Source organism: Harpia harpyja, chromosome 15, assembly GCF_026419915.1.
Source record: "Harpia harpyja isolate bHarHar1 chromosome 15, bHarHar1 primary haplotype, whole genome shotgun sequence".
In the NCBI taxonomy this organism is placed as follows: Eukaryota; Metazoa; Chordata; class Aves; order Accipitriformes; family Accipitridae; genus Harpia; species Harpia harpyja.
The window spans coordinates 27316343-27337196 of NC_068954.1; the positions used below are offsets into that span (position 1 = coordinate 27316343).

General features: G+C 41.1%; 1 protein-coding gene across 3 annotated transcripts in view; it reads left to right on the forward strand.

The window, feature by feature from the left end:
* Window positions 1–926: 926 nt before the first annotated feature.
* The window catches only part of GFRAL (GDNF family receptor alpha like), a 29139-nt gene continuing 9211 nt past the window's right edge, over window positions 927–20854 (forward strand). Inside the window, exons 1-7 of one of the 3 annotated variants that reach the window (XM_052809241.1) lie at window positions 927–1032; window positions 4311–4445; window positions 11036–11194; window positions 12790–13236; window positions 13951–14007; window positions 14728–15055; window positions 17115–17374. In XM_052809241.1, coding sequence (XP_052665201.1) covers window positions 1011–1032; window positions 4311–4445; window positions 11036–11194; window positions 12790–13236; window positions 13951–14007; window positions 14728–15055; window positions 17115–17374 — 1408 coding nt within the window. In that variant the 5' untranslated portion in view covers window positions 927–1010. The remainder of the gene's footprint in view (window positions 1033–4310; window positions 4446–11035; window positions 11195–12789; window positions 13237–13950; window positions 14008–14727; window positions 15056–17114; window positions 17375–20854) is intronic. The other 2 variants (XM_052809242.1, XM_052809243.1) reach the window with 2 other exon arrangements.

Here is a 20854-nt window from a genome sequence, read left to right on the forward strand (position 1 = left end):
GTTTAAATAAAGAATGTAGTAAGTTAACTAAGTTGAAATCTGAGTTTAAAAAAAAAATTAGAAATTCTATGTAAGGCTGAATTTTCCTGAAGTAAACAAACAAAAAAAACCCACCCCAAGGAAAATCTGGACTTGGCTGAAGTTTTGCTTTGCCAATAGAGTCAGTATTTCATCCATTCTCTCTCTCTCTCTCTGCTAGCTATGCTGGAAGTGTTATGATGTCTTTTTGGTTTAAGCATTCAAGGACTCGATCCAATTAAAAATGTTCTGTATGGGAGAAGCACTTTGTGAAAACAACACTCATGGGTAGCATGGAGAAATCAATAGGGATCTGTTGTTTCCTCCTCCCTCCAGTGCAGAAGCAAAGAGCATCTGGTGCAGCCAGCAGGTGTATGATTGTATGCTTTACAGTTGATTTATTTTTTATTAAGTACCCAAGTCAGCTGCTGACTTTTGCATGGCGAACCGATTTTTGACACATTTTAGTGAAACTCCTGAAGTTAGACCCATAGTCCGGCATGGGTCTAGACTATAGACCAGTTATTTGTTCCGCTGGTCTGGTGTCCAGCATGCTGCATAGCTCCTCTCTCCCCCTAACAGGTCATGATCCTCCTCCACACCTGAGACGAAAACAAACAAATTCACTTCTAAAACGCATCGACGAGTGCTTGCGGAAGATGATGGGACCTCAGCGATCGTGGCACAAGGAGACCTGCGAGCGAAGGCTCTCACGACGGCCGCAAAGGAAGCTCGCGGCCGTGGGGGGCCGCGCTCCGCCCGCTGCTCCCCGCCATCGCCAGGGTGACAGACCCGACCCCGACCCCGACCCCGACCCCGCCCCGACCCCGCCCTCGCCGCGGCCCCGCCTCGGCTCCGCCCCCCTCCGCCGCGGCCCGCGCTGGCGGCGCCGGGCGGGGCGCTGTCCCCGCGGCGGGTGCTGAAGGGGCGGGGCCGCGCCGGCACCCGCCGCCAGCCGCCGGGCGCGGAGCTGCGGCCGCCCGCGGCCGGCCATGGCCGCGCTCCTCTGCCTGGGTAAGTGCCGGGGCAGGCGGGGAGGGAGGCAGCCCCCAGCCGCGCCGGGACCCTCGCTTCTCCCCCGCGCCACTCCCCTCCGCGGGTTGCCCTCGCGGCTCCCTTCCCGCGCGTCTTCTCCCGGGCGGCCTCGAGACGGGGGCGAGCAGGTACCTCCGGGGCTTCGCGCCGGCCCCGCGGCTGGGGGCAGACGTCCTCAGCCCGGCTCCGGGTAGCGTGTCTGAAGCGGGGGGTGAGGCAGGGCAGCGGGGCCGGCACTGGCGAGGCGCTGAACCGGCGAGGAGACCCGCAAATGGGATGCCGTGCCGAGGTAAACAGCCACCTGTTTGCCGAGTGGCAAGCGTTTCGTGCTGGCAGCGCTACGCGGCGGGCTGTTGACATTTCCCTTTGGGTCTGAATGGAGAAAAAGGGAAAATCGACACAGCAACAAAGCTGGTACAGAAGGAATTGGTAGAAGAGAATACACTGAGACAAGAATATATTAGTTTCTTTGATTCTCCTTTTCCCCTCTCTGCATATTGTATTCGTGCTTGTTCTCTTTAACATCCCACTGCTCTGAACTCATGTTCCACTGCTAGAAACATTCTGTAGGCAGTTCTGCTGAGGGTTTTGTTAGAATAAAGTTGTCCTTTATCACTTTTCAACTATATGCAACTACAGTTTGCCTTTCTCCTTTGGAGCTAGCTATCTTGCTGCTCTTGCAGTTGGATAGAAACCACAGCTTGGTTTCCCATTATTCGTTATTATCTGCCAGATGATAATTCTGCAGTCTTGGGGGAGACACTGTAGTTCCTCTGTTCCTCAGTTCCCAATCTGAAAAATGAAGGTGCTAAAACGTCCTTTTCCCCCCCCTTTTCACATTAGACAACAAAGTCTTCAGGAAAGGGAATGTTACACCTACTGAATGAATCAATAGACACCTGTACAAAAATACAGACACCTGTAGAAATCTAAATTCATGTATCCTCATATCAAAATGGATCCCTCTAAAAGTTTTAGCTACAAACTAACTCTTAGATGCCCTGAACTCTTCTAAGTAGAAAACAGTCGCTGAGTACTCCAAACACTAGAGTAAATAACTGAAGTGAATGACTGAAGTAATAACTGTTTATTTAAGCAATTGTATAAACTACAATGGACCGGATTCTGAAATCATATAGGCCAGTTTGCTTCATGTAGGCTTGCCATGGTGTGCCCCCTGTGTACTGCTGACGAAACAAAAGACCCATCCATAATATGCCATTAGATCTGGAGAAGCCCTTTCTTAGACTGAATTAGCTTCAATCAGATATTATGCCACTAGGCTCTTTATTTTGCAAAAGCATCTCCTCCTTTTGGGGGACACAGTTTCCAGGTGGGTTCAAAATAAACACACTCTGAAATAATCTTAACAAAGGAGCAGGAGCTGCTAATTGGCTGCTCAATCAGTCCTACTTTGACTATTCATTTTCAGCCAGTGGTTCTGAAAAGCAGTCTTAACAGGAGGGACACAGCACAGAGTCTTTGTGCTGCAGATCCTAATCGGATGCATAAATCTTCCGTCGTGTTAGTACCTACAAAATAGCTAAATGGTCAACCAGCAAAATACCCTTTCTTAAAAAGTTCCTGGGTTTGTAATTCTGTATTGTCTTATATAGAGAGTCATTTTCACCTGTAAGGTATTTGGCAACATTTTTTTCTCTGTCATCCGAATAAATAGTGAGTAATTTCACAATTACAGACAACTTTTGGAGACAGTCCCAGGAATAACATGTTGTCATAATGAGCCAAAAATTGTCTCTTTGGATGGGCCAGCTGCACATTCCTCAATGTCAAGTGGCAGGAGCCGTTTCTATCGATCAGTCTCCCAGGCTGACCGACAGAAGCAGCCTAAAAGAGTGTTTCAGGCTGGAAATCACGGATCTCTCAACCAGCCCTGCATAGATCAGGGAACTGGCAGGAATAAGCACAACTGGGGAAGGATTAGCACCAGCTATGGTAAGCACATGTGGCCTCTTTTGTGTCTCTGAGGCACACCAAATGCTATTACACCTGTCAGTTATAAAGTATTAAATGTTGCTTAATCTTTAACAACACGTCTCCAGGAAGTGTTCCCTACAGCAGCACTGTTATATCACAGGTAAGCATCATTTCCAGAAGGGATGGCATCACCTCTAAAGAGTAGTGGCTCTTTAAGGTTATTAAGAGTGGTATTTGATATTTTCTTATTTCCCAAATGTACCATTGGAAATGTTTCATTTCTCTGGATGGGGTCTGGACAAGTCCTGAAGGAATATTTCATGCCTCTTGCAGATGATGTTTAAGGAATTAAACAGTGCTGGAAACTCCTCAAATTCCATATGAACTTACCTGAACATAAGGAAAAAAAGGAGACTTGGTCTGGGAGATGCCGTGTCCTTCAATACCTAAGGAAAACACTTCCATCAGGTGTTCAGCAGCTAGTTTGATAAGGCCTGAAATCAGTGTCAGAAACTTAATTTTATAGAAAATTAAGACACATGGTTACAAATTAGAGGTTGTGTTACCATGGGAATGTTGATGAAAGAGCTAAACCCCAACTGATTTAGCTTTTCTTAGCAAGGCAATTTAATTTTCTACTGATAAGCCAGAGGTGGTGCTGATTTAAAATTCTTTACCTTGAAACCTCCGTATCAGTCTTCAATTTCAGAACTTTTTTATGCAATTAAATTGGTTTTTATGTTCAGTGCACTCAGGGAAGCAGACAAAGACATAAATGTAGGGGTTGCTTTCAAGAAATGATGCATCTGTGAAGTAAAAACAAAGAGGGTGAAGAGTACTGTATTATGAAAGAAAATCTCATTTATTATCTAACAGGTGTGTATCTGTCAAATCTCTTTCACATGGTCTATTTATAGGAATTCCTGTGTAGTCTGTAGCTTGATGAAATTGCACTCCAAGCAAAATGCTGTTTCCTCTGAATTTTATACTGTCTTCCTTTCTATAATTTATTATGGATCTCAGAACTGCAGTCACTTCTATGTATCTATAGACTGATGTATAGCTATGGTTGATGTTACAGTACTGGGGTAAAAACAATACAAAATATGCCACACGGCAACTTTGAAAATTTAAAATTTAAATTTAATTTTCCAGTTGTGAAACTGAGGAAAAGTTTTATTCTGTTAAAAAGTAACTTGGTAGAAAATTTGAATCTATAGATAAACTACAGTAAATTATATTGTTATAATCTAAGTGTAAATGAAAAGGTCAGTACAATATCTATTGTATTAAATAGTCATTATACTCTGTTTTTACAGTATTGTTCATGTACTTCACAAGTATATCTACTGCCCAGACTACTGACTGCCTGCAATTGTGGGAGCAATGTATAAATGCTGCAAATGGATGTGAGAGCGTCTGGAATGTTGTTGAAGATGTCTGTAATATTTCAGGTAATTCTTTATGGCGTACACAGCTTTCTTTTGAATTGCTGAATGGTTGCATATTCAGAATTTATCATAATATTGCTGTGGTAAATGAATGAAGTCAGCAAGATTTCAAAGAGAAAATGATGGCAAAACACAGTCAACTTCTGAAGTCCTTGGCAATGGCCAGTACTATATTCACAGTCACACTGTCTCTTCAATAACATGATAAAAGAAATTTCTGGGCTATGAACAAAGTCAGAGTCTGAACCAACTCAAGAAGTCTAAATTCAGCAGAAAATATGCTCTTGTGGGATCCTGTTAAAGCCAGCATGCAGCTGGAAAAAAAAGTTCCAACCTTGTTTTCACAATTCAAAGGAGTTGATCTGTGCCCTCCCTGGCAGTGTTCAAGGCCGGGCTGGATGGGGCTTTGAGCAACCTGGTCTAGTGGAAGGTGTCCCTGCCCATGGCAGCGGGGTTGGAACTGGATGATCTTTAAGGTCCCTTCCAACCCAAACCATTCTATGATTCTAGGATCTTGCACGATACCCAAACCAATGTAGTAGTTACTTAGAGTAATTTCCAAATATTGTATTAGAATAAGAAACAAATCAAATAAAGCATGCCTCAAAGAGAGCTGTGTTGTAGAGAGGCACATTGTATTTACTCAGTGAATAGTACTGTCCTGGTGTCAGCTGGGATAGTTAATTTTCATTCTAGTAGCTGGTATAGTGTTATGTTTTGGATTCAGTATGAGAAGAATGTTGATAACACACTGATGTTTTCAGTTGTTGCTAAGTAGTGTTTAAACTAAGTCAAGGATTTTTCAGCTTCTCATGCCCAGCCAGCAAGAAGGCTGGAGGGGCACAAGAAGTTGGCACAGGACACAGCCAGGGCAGCTGACCCAAACTGGCCAAAGGAGTATTCCATACCATGTGATGTCATGTCTAGTATATAAATTGGGGGGGTGGGGGGATCGCCACTCAGGAACTAACTGGGCATCGCTCAGTGGGTGGTGAGCAACTGCATTGTGCATCACTTGTATATTCCAATCCTTTTATTATTACTATTGTAATTTTTTTATTGTTATCATTATCATTGTTAGTTTCTTCCTTTCTGTTCTATTAAACTGTTCTTATCTCAACCCATAAGTTTTACTTTTTTTTTTTTTATTCTCTCCCCCATCCCACTGGGTGGGGGGGAAGTGAGTGAGTGGCTGCGTGGTGCTTAGTTGCTGGCTGGCGTTAAACCATGACAGGTACCAACATGTCAGATTCCCAGATCCACAGAAAAAAAAAATCCACAGAAACCTCCCTTCTCCTTATATTGACTATATTTGAACAAAACCAGCCACATCCTGATGCCATAATCTGTTCTGAGCCTCAGCTGCAGCAGAGTTGGTAAAGTGAATATTCCTCTGCCTGTCTTGATATCAGGACCCAGTCTCACGTTTGGTCTGTGTGAGAAGCTAGGCAGCAGAAGATGCTGCCTGACTTCATGGTCAATAGCCCCTTGCTAGAACATTCACCTGCAGTGTGAGCTACCTGAATGCTTCTCTCTGTCTGATTTTTTGCAGAGATTTGAACCCAAGTGTCCCAAGTCACAAGGCAGTATTTAAAATAATTAGAACAGAAAATTCTCCGAGGGGTCCTTCTTAGTGTGTCCTGTTCCAGATACATATCTGCTTTCCATAGAATGGCTGAATACTTTGAAGAACAGACAGAGTAAATGAAAAATAAATGATAACCTAATGGTTACAACAGTCCCCAAATGAACTGGGTTTCAGCTCATGTTCTATCAAGTTTTTAAATATTTTATGTGAAGTGGAACAGTTTCAAAAGATAAGGCTGCTGTTTGAAAAAAAGCATTGGAATATCCAGTACTTTCAGGCTCAAGACAGTGACCTAAAGATGAGCTCTGTAGAACCAAACTTCCTCCCCAAATCAGAAGTTGAATTTGCTTCTCTCACATCATTCACAAAGGCATTAGCACCAAGACTACTTGACATAAAGATCAGGATTTATACTGTAGCCTATTCTTCATCATAACCTGCAACCAGATGAAGTGGGCCAGCATGATGACTTCTGTGGTCTCCCCTTTGGATTTATTGCATTGTCCCATAATATGCCATTTCCCTCACATATTGTCCTATGTGCTTATTCATTGATATTAATGGTATTTGTAACTGGGTCAGAGAAACCTTCTGAAGATAAATTCTTCTTGTTTGATTTTGCATCTGGAGATTTCCTTAGGATAATAGCCTTTGGCAAGGACTCTCCAACATTGCAGGGCACTCATATATTATGTTGGGTCTAGGACAAATCATTCTAAATGTGCTTATTAGGTGCCATGACCCCAGAGGCTGTAAACCCATAGTCAGACAGCTGATGGTACCTCCCAGAGAGCCCAGAGAAACAGTGACAGAAAATCTACCAGCATTATTAGTAAGAATAACATTATACTGTATGTCAAGAGTACTCTACATGTGCAAGACTGAAAACTTCATGGATGAGCTGTAGGAATGGAAAAGGCCCTTCAGCGCTGAGCATGAATGTGTTGGAGTCAATAGGCAATGGGGCAAATATTCCTTTTGCTAGTTTCTCTATGAAAAACCTAACTACAAATGATAATTACACTCCTACACTGCGGTATGAGCTCAATAACTCAGTCCCTCAGGCTGTAACCTCCAAGTTAAATATGTGCATTATCAAGACCTCCATCTTTTGTTCTTCAGAGCAGGTCTGGGTACACTGTCCAGATGACTGCATAAGTCACTCCTTTCTCTGTCAAACTGTCCATCACTGCTCCCTTACTACTACAGCAGCATTTTCAGAGTCTCAGTTTATAGTCCTCCGAGTCCAGTCCTTCTTCCACTTGCTCTTCTCTTCTGCTGTTAGACCACTGTCATATTAAAAAAGTTTTTTCTGACCTTTACATGGAATTTCTTGTACTTCAGTTTGTACCTCTTGTCCTGTCACTGAGGAGTCTGTCCCTGCCTTATTCACTCCCCTCTCAGCAGGTATTTATACAGACGGATATGTTTATTGGTACGCCCCTGAGCCTTCTGTCCTCCAGGCTGAGCAATCCCAGCTCTCTCAGCCTCCTCGTAGGACAGATGCTTCAGTCCATTAATCACACCTGTGGCACTCTGCAGGAGCCAGTCCAGTATGCCCATGTCCCTCTTGTCCTCAGGAGCCCAGCACTGGACACAGCACTCCACATGTGGTGTCACCAGTGCTAGAGGGGAAAACCAGTACTTTCCTCTGCAGTCCTCTGATGCAATTCCCACTGATGACTGAAGAGCTGACTGTGCAAGAACATATTATCACCATGGAAGTGTCAGCTTCTACTCTGTCATGCTTCTACCTGTGGTCCCATGTACATAAATTATGCACATATAAATAAATCAAATTATGAATAATGGCTGCCAAGCATTAGGTCAGAGAGCATTTTTTTTGTAAATGTCTTGGAAGAATATGCATAAGGTAAAATATATTACCTAGAACTAATCAATGGTAAAGCAACAATAATTGAAAACCAGCAATAAAATATTTTCTACTGTTCATCACAGCTGAATCAACACAGTGTACAAACAGACCAATACTGATAATAGGTTATTTCTACACAGCTTTCAAGGGGCCAGGCAAGGGAACCCCATAAATCTGATGTGCTTCCCAATTCTGTCTATGCCCTTTGTATAGGACAACCTGCCTCTCACCCCCTGGTTGTCAGCTGCTGTGATTGAGTGCAGTGGGTTCGCAGCACACAGGGCCACTATGAACACAGCCCCTGTACTTGACTCCTAACAACAATTTGTTAGTGTCATGAAGACAGATGAGCTAAGTGAGGCTGGGGTGCAGCATAAAATATACCAGGATTTGTGTTTCTTATTCTCCTGCCTCTACTCACCTCCATCCTTGAAGTGTCCTCAGGACTTTGAAGAAGACAGTCATAAATTTTGCAAATTAGCTGATTTTTACACAAGCCCCTCTTGATCTTTGTTGTTCTTTTTCTACCCCTGGAATTTGTCCTCCTGAAATTGCCTCCTGAAATTCTTTTATTATCCCTGTTGTGGTTTAACCCCAGCCAGCAACTAAGCACCACACAGCTGCTCGCTCTTTTCCGCCCACCCAGTGGGATGGGGGAGAGAATTGGGGGAAAAAAGTGAAACTCGTGGGTTGAGATAAGAACAGTTTAATAGGACAGAAAGGAAGAAAAAATAATGATAATAATAACAATAAAAAATGACAATAATAATAACAATAAAAGAACTGGAATATACAAAACAAGTGATGCACAATGCAGTTGCTCACCACTTGCCGACCGATGCCCAGTTAGTTCCTGAGCAGCAATCCACCCCCCAGGCCAGCTCCCCCCAGTTTATATACTAGACATCATGTCACATGGTATGGAATACCCCTTTGGCCAGTTGGGGTCAGCTGCCCTGGCTGTGTCCTGTGCCAACTTCTTGTGCCCCTCCGGCCTTCTTGCTGGCTGGGCATGAGAAGCTGAAAAATCCTTGACTTAGTTTAAACATTACTTAGCAACAACTGAAAACATCAGTGTGTTATCAACATTCTTCTCATACTGAATCCAAAACATAACACTATACCAGCTGCTACAAAGAAAATTAACTACCCCAGCTGAAACCAGGACAATCCCTTACTCACTTGATAAAATATAGAGTGGAATATCCACCCACCCACCTCCATGGGCCTCCATAGTTCCCATGTCGCCACTTACTTTGCACCCTATTTTTATGACCAGGGAGTATCCTATGTCTATGACCTTCAGGAGATCTCCTGAGCTCCTTGGCTACTGGAAAAAGAGAGAAATGTGAGAGCTAAGGTTTAGGGTCATGCTCTACTTCTAAAAATGCAGAAGGCAAGCTGGAGATGGGGTTGGAGAGATACAGGCAAGCCCGGGCACCATCAACTCCTCCTCTGCTGGTACAAGAGGTGAAGTGGGAGCAGAGGCTGGGAACTGTAGCTCTTGCTGGACTGCAACGACCCCTGTAGCAGTGCACATTTTAACACATCTCTAGGCCCTCCTCAGTCAGAAACAGCAACTGGAGAAAGGGCAATGCAGACACTGTTTGAAAAAGGATTTGGAGGTGGCAGGATGGGGACGTGCACTCTGGAATAGCTAATATTCATTCCTTCAGGCACAGGCAAAATGCACTGCCTCCTCTTGCAGGCTTTCACCTAGACTGCCTTCCGCTGCTGTTTGTGTCAACAACATATAAATGACATTAAAACTCTGATCACATTAAAGCTTGTCCATGGTGGCGGTGACACATGGCTGCTAGCTTTGCAGTTTTACTAGAGCACAGAGTCTCTGCTGCTCCGTGCTAATCAATGGGAAAGCAGCAAGGCAGGAAGCCAGACGTCACCCTTGACAGGGTAGAGACAATAACATTTGTGCTCAGTAGATTAAAATCTATCCTCGTGCTGCCCCATGACCAGCCTGGATCTTGTGAGGCACATACTCCTTATCTTACATATTGTGAGATACTTAATATCTATGAGGTGAAGAGAGAAAATGTGGAAAATGTGCTGGTTTGGGGAACTGCATACCCATTTTGACAAGGTAGACCATGGCTTTCACAAAATAAAACTTTCTTAAATGGTATTTAACTGCTTCTTATGTAACTTGTAAATTTCTTAAGCAGTAATAAGTAATGACATACCTTTACAACCTTTTAGTCCATAAAGTAGAGGGTTGATGGATTTACCATTGTACCACAAACTAGTACATGTTCTTTATTTATACTACGCATACAAGGCAAATGTGATCTGACAGCCTGTGTGACTGTCATTGAGTCCAAGTACACACGCAAGCAACGGGCTTGAAACTGGACTGGCAAACTAAGGCTTCTGCACATTTTTTTTTATGTTAACATCTCCCTTATTTTTATTATAAAAAAATTAAAAATCAGAATATTCTTGGACTACTTTAAATTTCTTGTCATTGCCAAACTTAGGCAGTGAAGTTGTTCTATAGGGTAGCAGTCCAAGGGCATATCCAAATGGCCAGGCATTTGTAGGCTTATGCCATCCTCACGTGAGTGAGAGATCTGAACCAGAGCTGACATCTCTCAGCATGGGGTTAGCATCACCATTATCATGGGACTGGGCCTGCCCTCCTATATCCCCTCTCTTATTCCGTTACATGGCAGTACCTTAGCCTGCACTGTGAATTCCTGTCCCTGTACCAGGCATCTCATTTCTACACAGGACCAAGATGAGCATCTCAGTGCCTCAGTTCAGGATGTGCTCTGTGACTCCTGTGCAGCTTTTTAGTTTGGTCTCTGTGCCTCATCTACCTAGAATAAAAGGTATGAGCTTTAGGGTTTTTGTACTTTGAAAATGAGAACAGACATTCTGGCAATGGGTCAGATCAAATAAAAGGAGGTAATATTGTACCCACAACTTAATTATATCACTCTGAATATTATTTAAAATTTGTAAATTATGACAGGTTTTCAAAGAAAACTAAGTTCAAACCATCTTCTCTTGGCAAAACATATTATTTTTGTGCTTCAATTGAATTGTTTTATGTAATCATACCCCTTAAGCGTTCATAAACATTAACAACATTATCATTTTAATGGTCAGTTCTAGGTAATAAATGCAAGGCAGAAGATGCTATTGGATGCAATAGAATCATCCAGGTCCTGGCTGATGAATACCCAGAATTTAAAGACTGTGTCTGCACTACAGATGTTTTCTGTAGCATCATGACTTTGCTTGGGAAACAGTGCAATATTAATAAAGGTAACTAAACATGAAGTTTTAATTATGAAGAGCAAGAAGAAATATATAATTTTGTAACCCTCATTTTAACTGGACTTAAGTTTCTTTGCATATTTCTCAAATCTGGTAATTCCCCCCAAACATTAGTTTTGTCTCTTCTATGATATTCACACTCCAACATGCATATGAAAGCAATGCCATATCTGCTTTAAAACAAACAAAATCAATAAAATGCATGTGAGAAATTAAAATGGTTTCTAAAGCTCTTGCTCAATCCAGTGGAAAGCAAGAGTGAAAATACGATGTGTGTTGAGGGCTACCTGTTGCCCAAGGAGTGAGTGCCACTGGATCTATGTTATGTATAGAGAGCCACATCCAGCCACCTCGTGAATGGGGATGCACAGTTGTGCAGTTGTGTCGCATTGTGTTACAGGAGCATCTTCACTACATGTAGGAGAGGTTACTGGATGTGGGAAACACAGTTACTACCTTCATAAAGCTGTACATAATATATAAAATACATCCTTTTAAAAAATTCTACTGTAATCAATGGGCCCAACTCCTTGAAATGTATTTTTTATTATTCTGAGAACTCTTTTCCCTTCAGAAATCCTACCTCTATAATTGAGAATTACTTGGTGCATGAAAGGCTTGCAGTTTCTGATCCAATGTCTCCTGGAGTAATGATTAGCAAAGCTGACATGAGAGAGGGAGAATCAGCCAGCAAATGAGAGCCTGGAAAGTGAGCCGCAAGGTTGATTCCTCGCACTGATCCATCACTCCCTGCTGGCATCAATCAGCGTACATCATATAGTAGTAGAATATATGGCTTTATTGCAGAGGAAATAATAGCATCCTGATCTGTTACTCCTTGCCCCAAACAAGAAGAGTGGGTATCTAAAACCTGATGTTGATGTCATTGAAACAGTTGCTTTTGCTTCTAGAAAAATGAAGTAATTTTATATTTATAATTTTAATTTTAATTATATTTATAATTTAATTAATTTATATTTATAATTTAATTATATTTATAATTTTAATTTGAAGTAATTTTATATTTTTTGCCGATTGAGATTACATTTCTGACCAGCATAGCATAAATTTGGATGGAGTTACACTAGTACCAGTTTTACCTACAGATGATGGCTTATCATATTGGTGGATACTTTCAGGAGTAATTCTCCCTGTCTAACTTAAATGACCATTTTAAGTAATGAATGAACCATCTTCTGGAATTGCCATTCTCTCTTTAAAAATTATGTGTTGAATTAAGATTATAATCCATGATATGTCCAATCTGTAGGTGGTTAAAATTATGTGAAGTGAATCCCTTTATGCAGTAATTTTAGTGAGGGCTTCTCGTATTACTGTTAGCAGCTGAATTGTTAAAGTGGACTGTATTATACAACTACCAGGACACAGTAAGCATGAGGAAGATTCATTAGTCTGCAAGACTGAAATTATGTATTTACATAAACTCAGAATGAAACTAGGCTGTTTCATTCATTTTATTGCATTAAGACAATTATCTTTTTCCTGAGTTTGTGTTGAGCTGACCAGTGATGATGCTCCATCTTTCATTTGATTTATATCTCTGTTTGTACCTATTTGCATAGAATATTTGGAAACTCCCTCAAGATCAGATACTGAAGTGAGTTTTAGGCAACACAGAAACCCCCAAGGCCAAAAACACCCAGAAGAATTAGAGAACGACTGCAGTATTGCAAAACAACGCTGCCGAGAAGACCCTTACTGCTTTTTAGTGTATAGGAGTTTCCAGCGAGCATGCCAGGCAGACACAGCAAAATGCCAGCTCCCAATGGTCAACCAAGAGTGTTTGTCAGCGTGGAAAGAACTGAAGAAAACAGTGCTGGGAGAGTGCAAGTGCTCAGATCCACTTCAGATGAGATGCATTAAAGTATGGAAGGGAATATTTAACAACCCTTGTTTACAATACTCTCAAGAGAACCAAGCTTCAGCAGCTAGTCAAAATGATGATGATGATGATGATGATAATGATGATGATTATGTTGATGATGAGAAAAATCAGGACACCGACACAGGTTAGTGGTATTCCAGCAGTCTGAATGCCTTCATACATAACAGTAGTGTGCACAAGTCTGTGAGAAAGGTTTCCTTAATCATTTGCTGTTTAACATGTTTAATGTTGGAAACAGGATAGTTTTAAGAGGCTTATTTACATTCAAATGAATGATCTGATATCAAAATGGTAGCCTGACTGCAAATACTATTGTCCTTCAATGTGTTAATTTGATAGAACCTGATCCAAATCAGCCCCTTTTAGTATTACACCGTAAGTAGAAACAATGTAAGACAAATAACAATAATTTTGTAATAACAAGAATTGCCTTCCTGCCTTGACTTTAGATCATGACAAGCAGTTAGTTGAACTTGAAAACTGGGTGCACTGATGAACACATTAAGGCCTCTGGCTTTCTTTTATTCACAAGAAATCTGACTTTATACTGCTCTGAGCAGCTCTAAAAACTCTTCTTGAGCTCACAGGATATATATGTAGAGAATGTTATCAGCAGCCATTGATAAACTGTGCTTTCACCCCCCAGACTTATGAATATATGCAACAGTGATTTTAGAGTTTGTTAACAAATCGACAGGTCCTATTTGGTCAAGCTTTTTATTCTTGTTTCTTTTTACTACTGGCACTATGCCAGCAACACAGCCAATACTTTAAAGTTAAAAACTAAGCTACAACCTGGTTTATCACTTATGCCTGTACCTGCATCTTTTTTTTCTAGACCATATTAGTATGGAAACAAAATTACAATGGAGTTTATCTGCTCTCTCCAATCAAGGTAGGTCTGAATTTATTTATGAATCCTAACAAATGGTTTTAGCTCCGTTTTCAGATAGTGTACAGTGTATCTCAAAATTAAAATGAATACTTTTCATTCAAATTACTGAAGAGTAGGGAGTCAATAGATCCAACATATTTTCAGTTAAGCTACTGGGTAGATACAATTCCAAAAATGTTAGGTAACACTCCTGAGCCTGTTAAATTTACAGAGGCAAATCTTATCCCATAAAAATTTTAGGGTCAGAATTATCTAGATTTTTTTGGAAGGTTTATAGCATAGGCTAGAAATACATAAACTAGCTTTAAAAGCACAGAAATACCAGTTATATTCCCTTCTCCATTACTTACTATGTAGTCTAGCATAAGACTGCATGCTGGAGATTTCAGCATTTTCAGGTATCCACGAGCCACTAGCTTCCAGAAACTGTTACATACCACGAAGAAACTTCTATCTTGCCAGTTTTCACTTTCTTCTCCCTTATTTATCTGGCAGGAGCAGAAACTTGCAGGAGGGTTGCTTATGAGGGCCAAGCAGTAGAAGGGAGAAGTATCAAGATCACACAGTGGGCTTAAAACAGGCAATGCTGGAAGAGCTAGGTCAGAGTTTTGGGGAGTCAAACTTATTTTTAATGGGAATGTTGCCGGCAGGAGGACTACCTATCATCACTTGAGAAAGCTTTTCTTGTGATTTCATTTTAAAAACTGTTATTCTTTTTAGTATACATAGCAAACAGGACCTGTTTGGAGATGAACAAGGAGTGTGTTGAAGATGAAGTATGTAACAAACAGTTGTCCCTGTACCTTAAGGTTTGCTCAGTAAATAAGAAGTGCAACATGGAAGAATGTCAAGCAGCCATAAGGTTCTTCTATCGAAACATGCCTTTTGAAGTTGCCCAAATGATGACATTTTGTGATTGTATCCAGCCTGATGAATCCTGCCACAGAGCCAAAGAACTTCTCCATGGCAAGCCCTGTGCAGTTACTGCTGTTCCACCTCCATCATGTCTGAATGTAATCCACACGTGTGAAGAGAATGAATTGTGCAGGTAAGTAGAAGAAAGATTTTGCCTAGTAATGTGCCTGTGAATAAGGATTTGATCAAATAATTTTTATATATATATACCATATATCTCACCTATAGCAAAATTTTTTTCCGCACTGTATCTATTGTATATTATCACTTGTGTTTGACATCTTCACAGATGTCTGCATCAGCTCTGGTAATTCCACAAGTAATTCCACAAGTAAACTGAAAAATTTCATTTTCAGAAAGGTCTAGAATCTACTGTGGGCTTTGCTTCTGCCTCTTTCGTAACTCTTAACACTGTTTCTGCCTGACAAACTATGCTGTTGTGTATTTTCATTACCACTTTCTTCAGATAACGCCTGCCAGTCTGCACCTTTGCCCTCTAGCAGTTTGCACAAATTGTGCAGCAGACCAGACAAAGTTTGTTTGGTTGAAGTAATTGCCTCTTCCACCGCAGAGTCTGACCCTTTGTACCCAACAGCCATAAAACCAACATGGCCCATTCAGAAAACTGTTGTCTTATTCTTTTCATCTCAAGCATACTGATACTTGAAAAAAGCTGCCCTGAAACATGCACAGAGCACCAAACTCATGAAGAATAGTGCAGTTTTAAGATCTGACTTTATTTTAGAAAACACACAACAGGATTAGCCCATATTCGTAGTTCTACTTAATTGCCACCATTTGTGCATGGTCAATCGGCGCACTTTAGTTTTCAGCGTAGTCACCAGTTCCCTTGTGGATTAGACCTGAATTTTACCTCAAAGCTGTGCTCAAATTAACGTTCAGTCAACAAACTAGGAGGCCAAGAGATGCTTTCAGTTCTGTGCAGGCTATTCAGATTGACGTCAGTGGGAATTGCCCCTTTTTATGTCAAGAAGAATTGGGCTACAAGTGTATGTCTGTGCATGTGCAAGTGTACACATGTAATATCTTAATGGAGACTGGCTGAATTACCCATTATGTTGGGAACATTAATGTTTCCTGGCACTGACAATAAGTGGATATAATTGGCAAAATTAGTCTCTAAATTATGGCTAGCCATATCTATAAATCAGGAGGTGAATAAAAATAATTCTATTAGCACAGAGGTGGCATCTGCTTTGAAACCTTTGCTTGTGTAATGAAAATATTTACAATGATGTCCTAGCTGGTATCATAACAGTTCATGTTTTTCCATGTGACTTGCTTGTTACAGCTACACAATATCTCAACAGTAAATTTATAGCCTAATTTTATGATTAAGGAAATAATGTTTTAATATACTAATGTACAATATACAACAACAGTTTACCTTTATCGTCCCCTAAAATTTAATGTAAGTGATAAATTGTTTTTAATTAATACCTACAGATTTCTTAGTTAACTTTTGCTATATATTTTCTATTGTCATACATAGTGCATTAAAGGCCAATTTTATTCTATCCTAAGAGCAAATAAACGGAAATAATTTGAGATTATTGAGCTGGGAAACAAGTTAATTCTTCTCATAACTTATCTCTGCTATCAATTAATCTTTAAGGTCAACCGAATTACTTCTAATTTTCCCTGAGCATTGGACATTTTGTATTTTGTTAGCATTTGGGGAGAGGAGGGGTTGGCATTGGATGTAGATTATTTTATGTAAAATAAGTTGAATATTCATTCTTTCTTCACACCACCCAACAAACTGATCCACTAGAACAGCACCTGTTTTGGTTTCATTGTGATGACTGGTCTAGTTCCTCTATCCACATTTCTTCTCTGAGGATCTGAGGCTGTTGGATTCACACTGATTTTTGCTGGACCCTGGGAAAATCTTCACAGGTGCTGATTACAAGTGCAGTTGCTTTTTCTCAAAAACTTTTTCAGTAAAACCAATCTTTTCCTCAAACTACAATTTTGCAGATTTCATTCAAACTAATTAGGTGCAAATCACAGCAGCATTTAGGCCACCTATCATTGAATATTGTGATTTTTAATGCTTAAGTGGTACCTTGGGAATACGCTCTCTTTTCATGATAATCCTTAAATGTCTTTTTGCGAAATCACAAGTGAGTTTTTAAACTGTCATTGTATACTTCTTTTTTTTCCACCAGGAAAAAATACACAATTTTTTGGTCAAAGTGTTGGAGACACGTGACAAAAAAATGCTACGATGAGGAAGCTTGTCTTGAAACTTTAATCAAGGGTGACATGCCCTGTTCCGCAACTGCTGATTGCAAAGCAGCCTACATTAGCAACTGGGGCACGATGCTGCGTGTGGAGTGTACCTGCCAGAATTTACCTCCTGCGGAGCAGTCTTTGTGCAAGCTCTTCCATCACATGCTTCACAGCAAATCCTGCTTCAGTGAGTTACGTGAGTAACACGTAATACTTTAAAGAATTAGTTTTAAAGAGTATTAAAATGCTGGCTTACACCAAATCTGTACTATACCTTCGTTGCCACTGATTTCAGCAAGATTTGTATCTTTGGTTTTTTAATCAAAATCAAAATTTTTCTCTGATTTGGGGAAATATTTTATATTAGTAGCAAATCAATAAAATCAACTACATGTCTCATTACATAAATTTGCTGGAATAACAATAAAAGAATAATTTCTGGGGCCTATCATATTATGCAGATTAGAAATGTTCCAAAGCCTTCCTGTCATTGGCTTAATGTTGTACTTTGGTACAGTGTTTTTACAAATAATCATAGAATCATAGAAAGGTTTGGGTTGGAAGGGACCTTAAAGATGATCTAGTTCCAACCACCCTGCTATGGGCAGGGACACCTTCCACTAGACCAGGTTGCTCAAAGCCCCATCCAACCTGGCCTTGAACACTGCCAGGGATGGGGCATCCACAACTTCTCTGGGCAACCTGTTCCAGTATCTCACCACCCCCATTGTAAAAAAATTCTTCCTTGTGTCCAGTCTAAACCTAGCCTCCTTCGGTTTAAAACTGTTGCCTGTTGTCCTGTCACTACAGGCCCTGGTAAAAAGTCTTCCTCTCTCTTTCTTCTAAGCCCCCTTTATATATTGAAAGGCTGCAGTAAGGTCTCCCCAGAGCCTTCTCTTCTCTGGGCTGAACAACCCCAACTCTCTCAGCCTGTCCTCATAGGAGAGGTGCTCCAGCTCCCTGATCATCTTTGTGGCCCTCCCCTGGACTCGCTCAAACAAGTCCTTGTCCTTCTTATGGTGGGAGCCCCAGAGCTGGACGCAGTACTGCAGGTGGGGTCTCACCAGAGCGGAGTACACGGGGAGAATCACCTCCCTCAACCTGCTGGCCACGCTGCTTTGGATGCAGCCCAGGATACGGTTGGCTTTCTGGGCTGCAAACGCACATTGCCGGGTCACGTTGAGATTCTCGTCAACCAACACACTCAAGTCCTCCTCTGCAGGGCAGCTCTCAATCCACTCATCGCCCAGCCTGTATTTGTGCTTGGGATTGCCCCGAGCCATGTGCAGGACCTTGCACTTGGCTTTGTGAACGCCATGAGGTTCACACGGGTCCACCTCTCAAGCCTGTCAAGGTCTCTCTGGATGGCATCCCTTCCCTCCAGTGTGTCGACCGCACCACACAGCTTGGTGTCACCAGCAAGCTTGCTGAGGGTGCACTCAATCCCACTGTCCATTTCACCGATAAAGATGTTAAACAGTGCTGTAATGATACATTATGCAATGTGATACATTATGTTGTCTTTTTCTCTCTGTTCTTCTTGGAGTCTAAATATTAGTATAGCTTACACACATTGAGCAACAGACTTCATTCCAAAGAAAATAACTTCAGTGATTTAAATAGGACCTCTCAAACAAAAAGCTGCTGTGAATGGAGGTTTCAGTATTTGGCCTTCAGTAAAAGCACTGGGGTTAACTCACATGAAATATATGTACTTTCTCAGAACCAGTAAAACCTTTCATGTGCTAGATCTTATTTTTGTTCAATATAAAAGTCCTTGCCAAGTCTTTGTTTAAGAGAGAATTGTTAGTGCAATGAATGGCAATATGGGAGCAAATATTAATGTTTTAGTTTGAATCAGGAGTGTGCCTTCAAAGCAAATCTTGTTTGTGTCCACTTAGAGTGCCGTGGGTCACATCACAGGTTGGTTCCACATCACAGGGTGGTTCCTGGACTCCTGCAGCCTGAAACTGAACCTGAAGGTTCATCTGCCACCTCTGCAATGCTCCAGCTACATCCAAGCATCTGGTCGATGGACCACATTAAAGACCAAAGTACCCTCTTCTCCTCAAATCTTTGATCTATCACACCAGTTATTTTGCTATATAAATCCTCTTAGGATACACTATGTGCTAGTGCATCATACCCTATGCCAGTCGTCTTCTATATGTAATTACATGTATTCTCAACCTAGCTTGGGAGAGGTAACTATATCTAAACATTTCAGTGAAAAGCAATGACTATTTCATAGTTCCATCTGATGGACTGCTTTTAAAAACATGTATTAATTGCTTGCATGCATTTCATTGAATGAATTAGCTAAATTTTTAGTTTTAGCAGCCAAAATATTACCACTAATAAGGGTGTAATTTTTTCTTGTCATGCAAAGTCTACCCCAAAATTAAAATCAAGTTGCTGAAACACTGCCCTTAAGCTTAGCTAATCACTACTAAAATTCAGACTCTGAGAAAAGTTTAAAAATCATATGCCAAATCCCCTGGAAAAATGATATCATAACACTGTTAGATTTAAGACTGCACTGGTAGTGTTTTGCTAATGAGCATTATTTGTTTGTTTGCTTTATGGCTGCATCTAATGGTCCAAATGAGTGATCACATCATTGTGTTATTCTTTACCTATAAAGCAAAAAGATGACTCTCGTGTCATAATAATCAAATAACTACTCATCAGCTTTTGCCATTCCCTGAAGCAGTCTCAGGATAAAATGTTTTTTGTGATGGAAATTTCCCTAACCTAATTGGGATCAAAGAACAGCAGCTTGCTTGCTCCTGTGGTGAAACAAATTCCTGCTAGTTAACCAACAGTTTGGGAATCCAGGGCCTTTGCCTGAGTAAAGGATTGGAACCTACTCTACAGAACATTTGCAGAGTCTTGTGAATCCTGCTTTTGTCCTTTCTAGATGTCTAGTTGTAATGCAGCTAAACTGAAGAGAGAGATGATTATGGGTTTGATTGTAAAGTGCCGTGTTAAATGCCATTATCTGCATGGCAGCTCAGAGATGTGGAGTGAGTGCTCTGTTGCAGACCTCCTCCAACCCCTCCTGCAAATTTATTCATCCGGCCTGGGTGTGAACTTTGGATAACTTTCACTCTTACAGTGGTGATGACTCTTAACATTGAAGTCTTTCTGAATAGGGAAATACCCACTGCTAGAAAAAGGGATCTTTGCCTCTAGCACTGGTGTGAACAGACCTGCAAGTGGTGCCTACACCATCACACCTTCCTACTCTTGCATGGCACTGCCTTGCTGCAAATGTTTGCTCTTGGGGCGGCACTTACAAGATTAAAGCTTGCTGCAGACTCAGCAAAAGGCAAGAACTGTGAATAACTGGCTGCTGTATGAGACAGAAGCACAGGGTGGATCAGTGCCAATTTAGGATCGGTGTCACAGAAGGAATAAGCAAAAATGCCAGTGACAGAAAGTCACCACATTACAAGGAGATTTAGTCCATTGCTATTTAGATGACATTCCAGGCTGTAAACATGAGTCTTTGTTGTATTGTTTCATTCCTCTAGGGAATAAAAACTTCTCATCTTACAGTTCATGTGAGTGACCATGCACACTCTTGCATGGTTTAGCCTCTTGCTCTGTAAACTGTTCTGCTTAGGTAGGCCTTTTATTTGTCATTTCAACAGAAGATACATATTTTCAGATA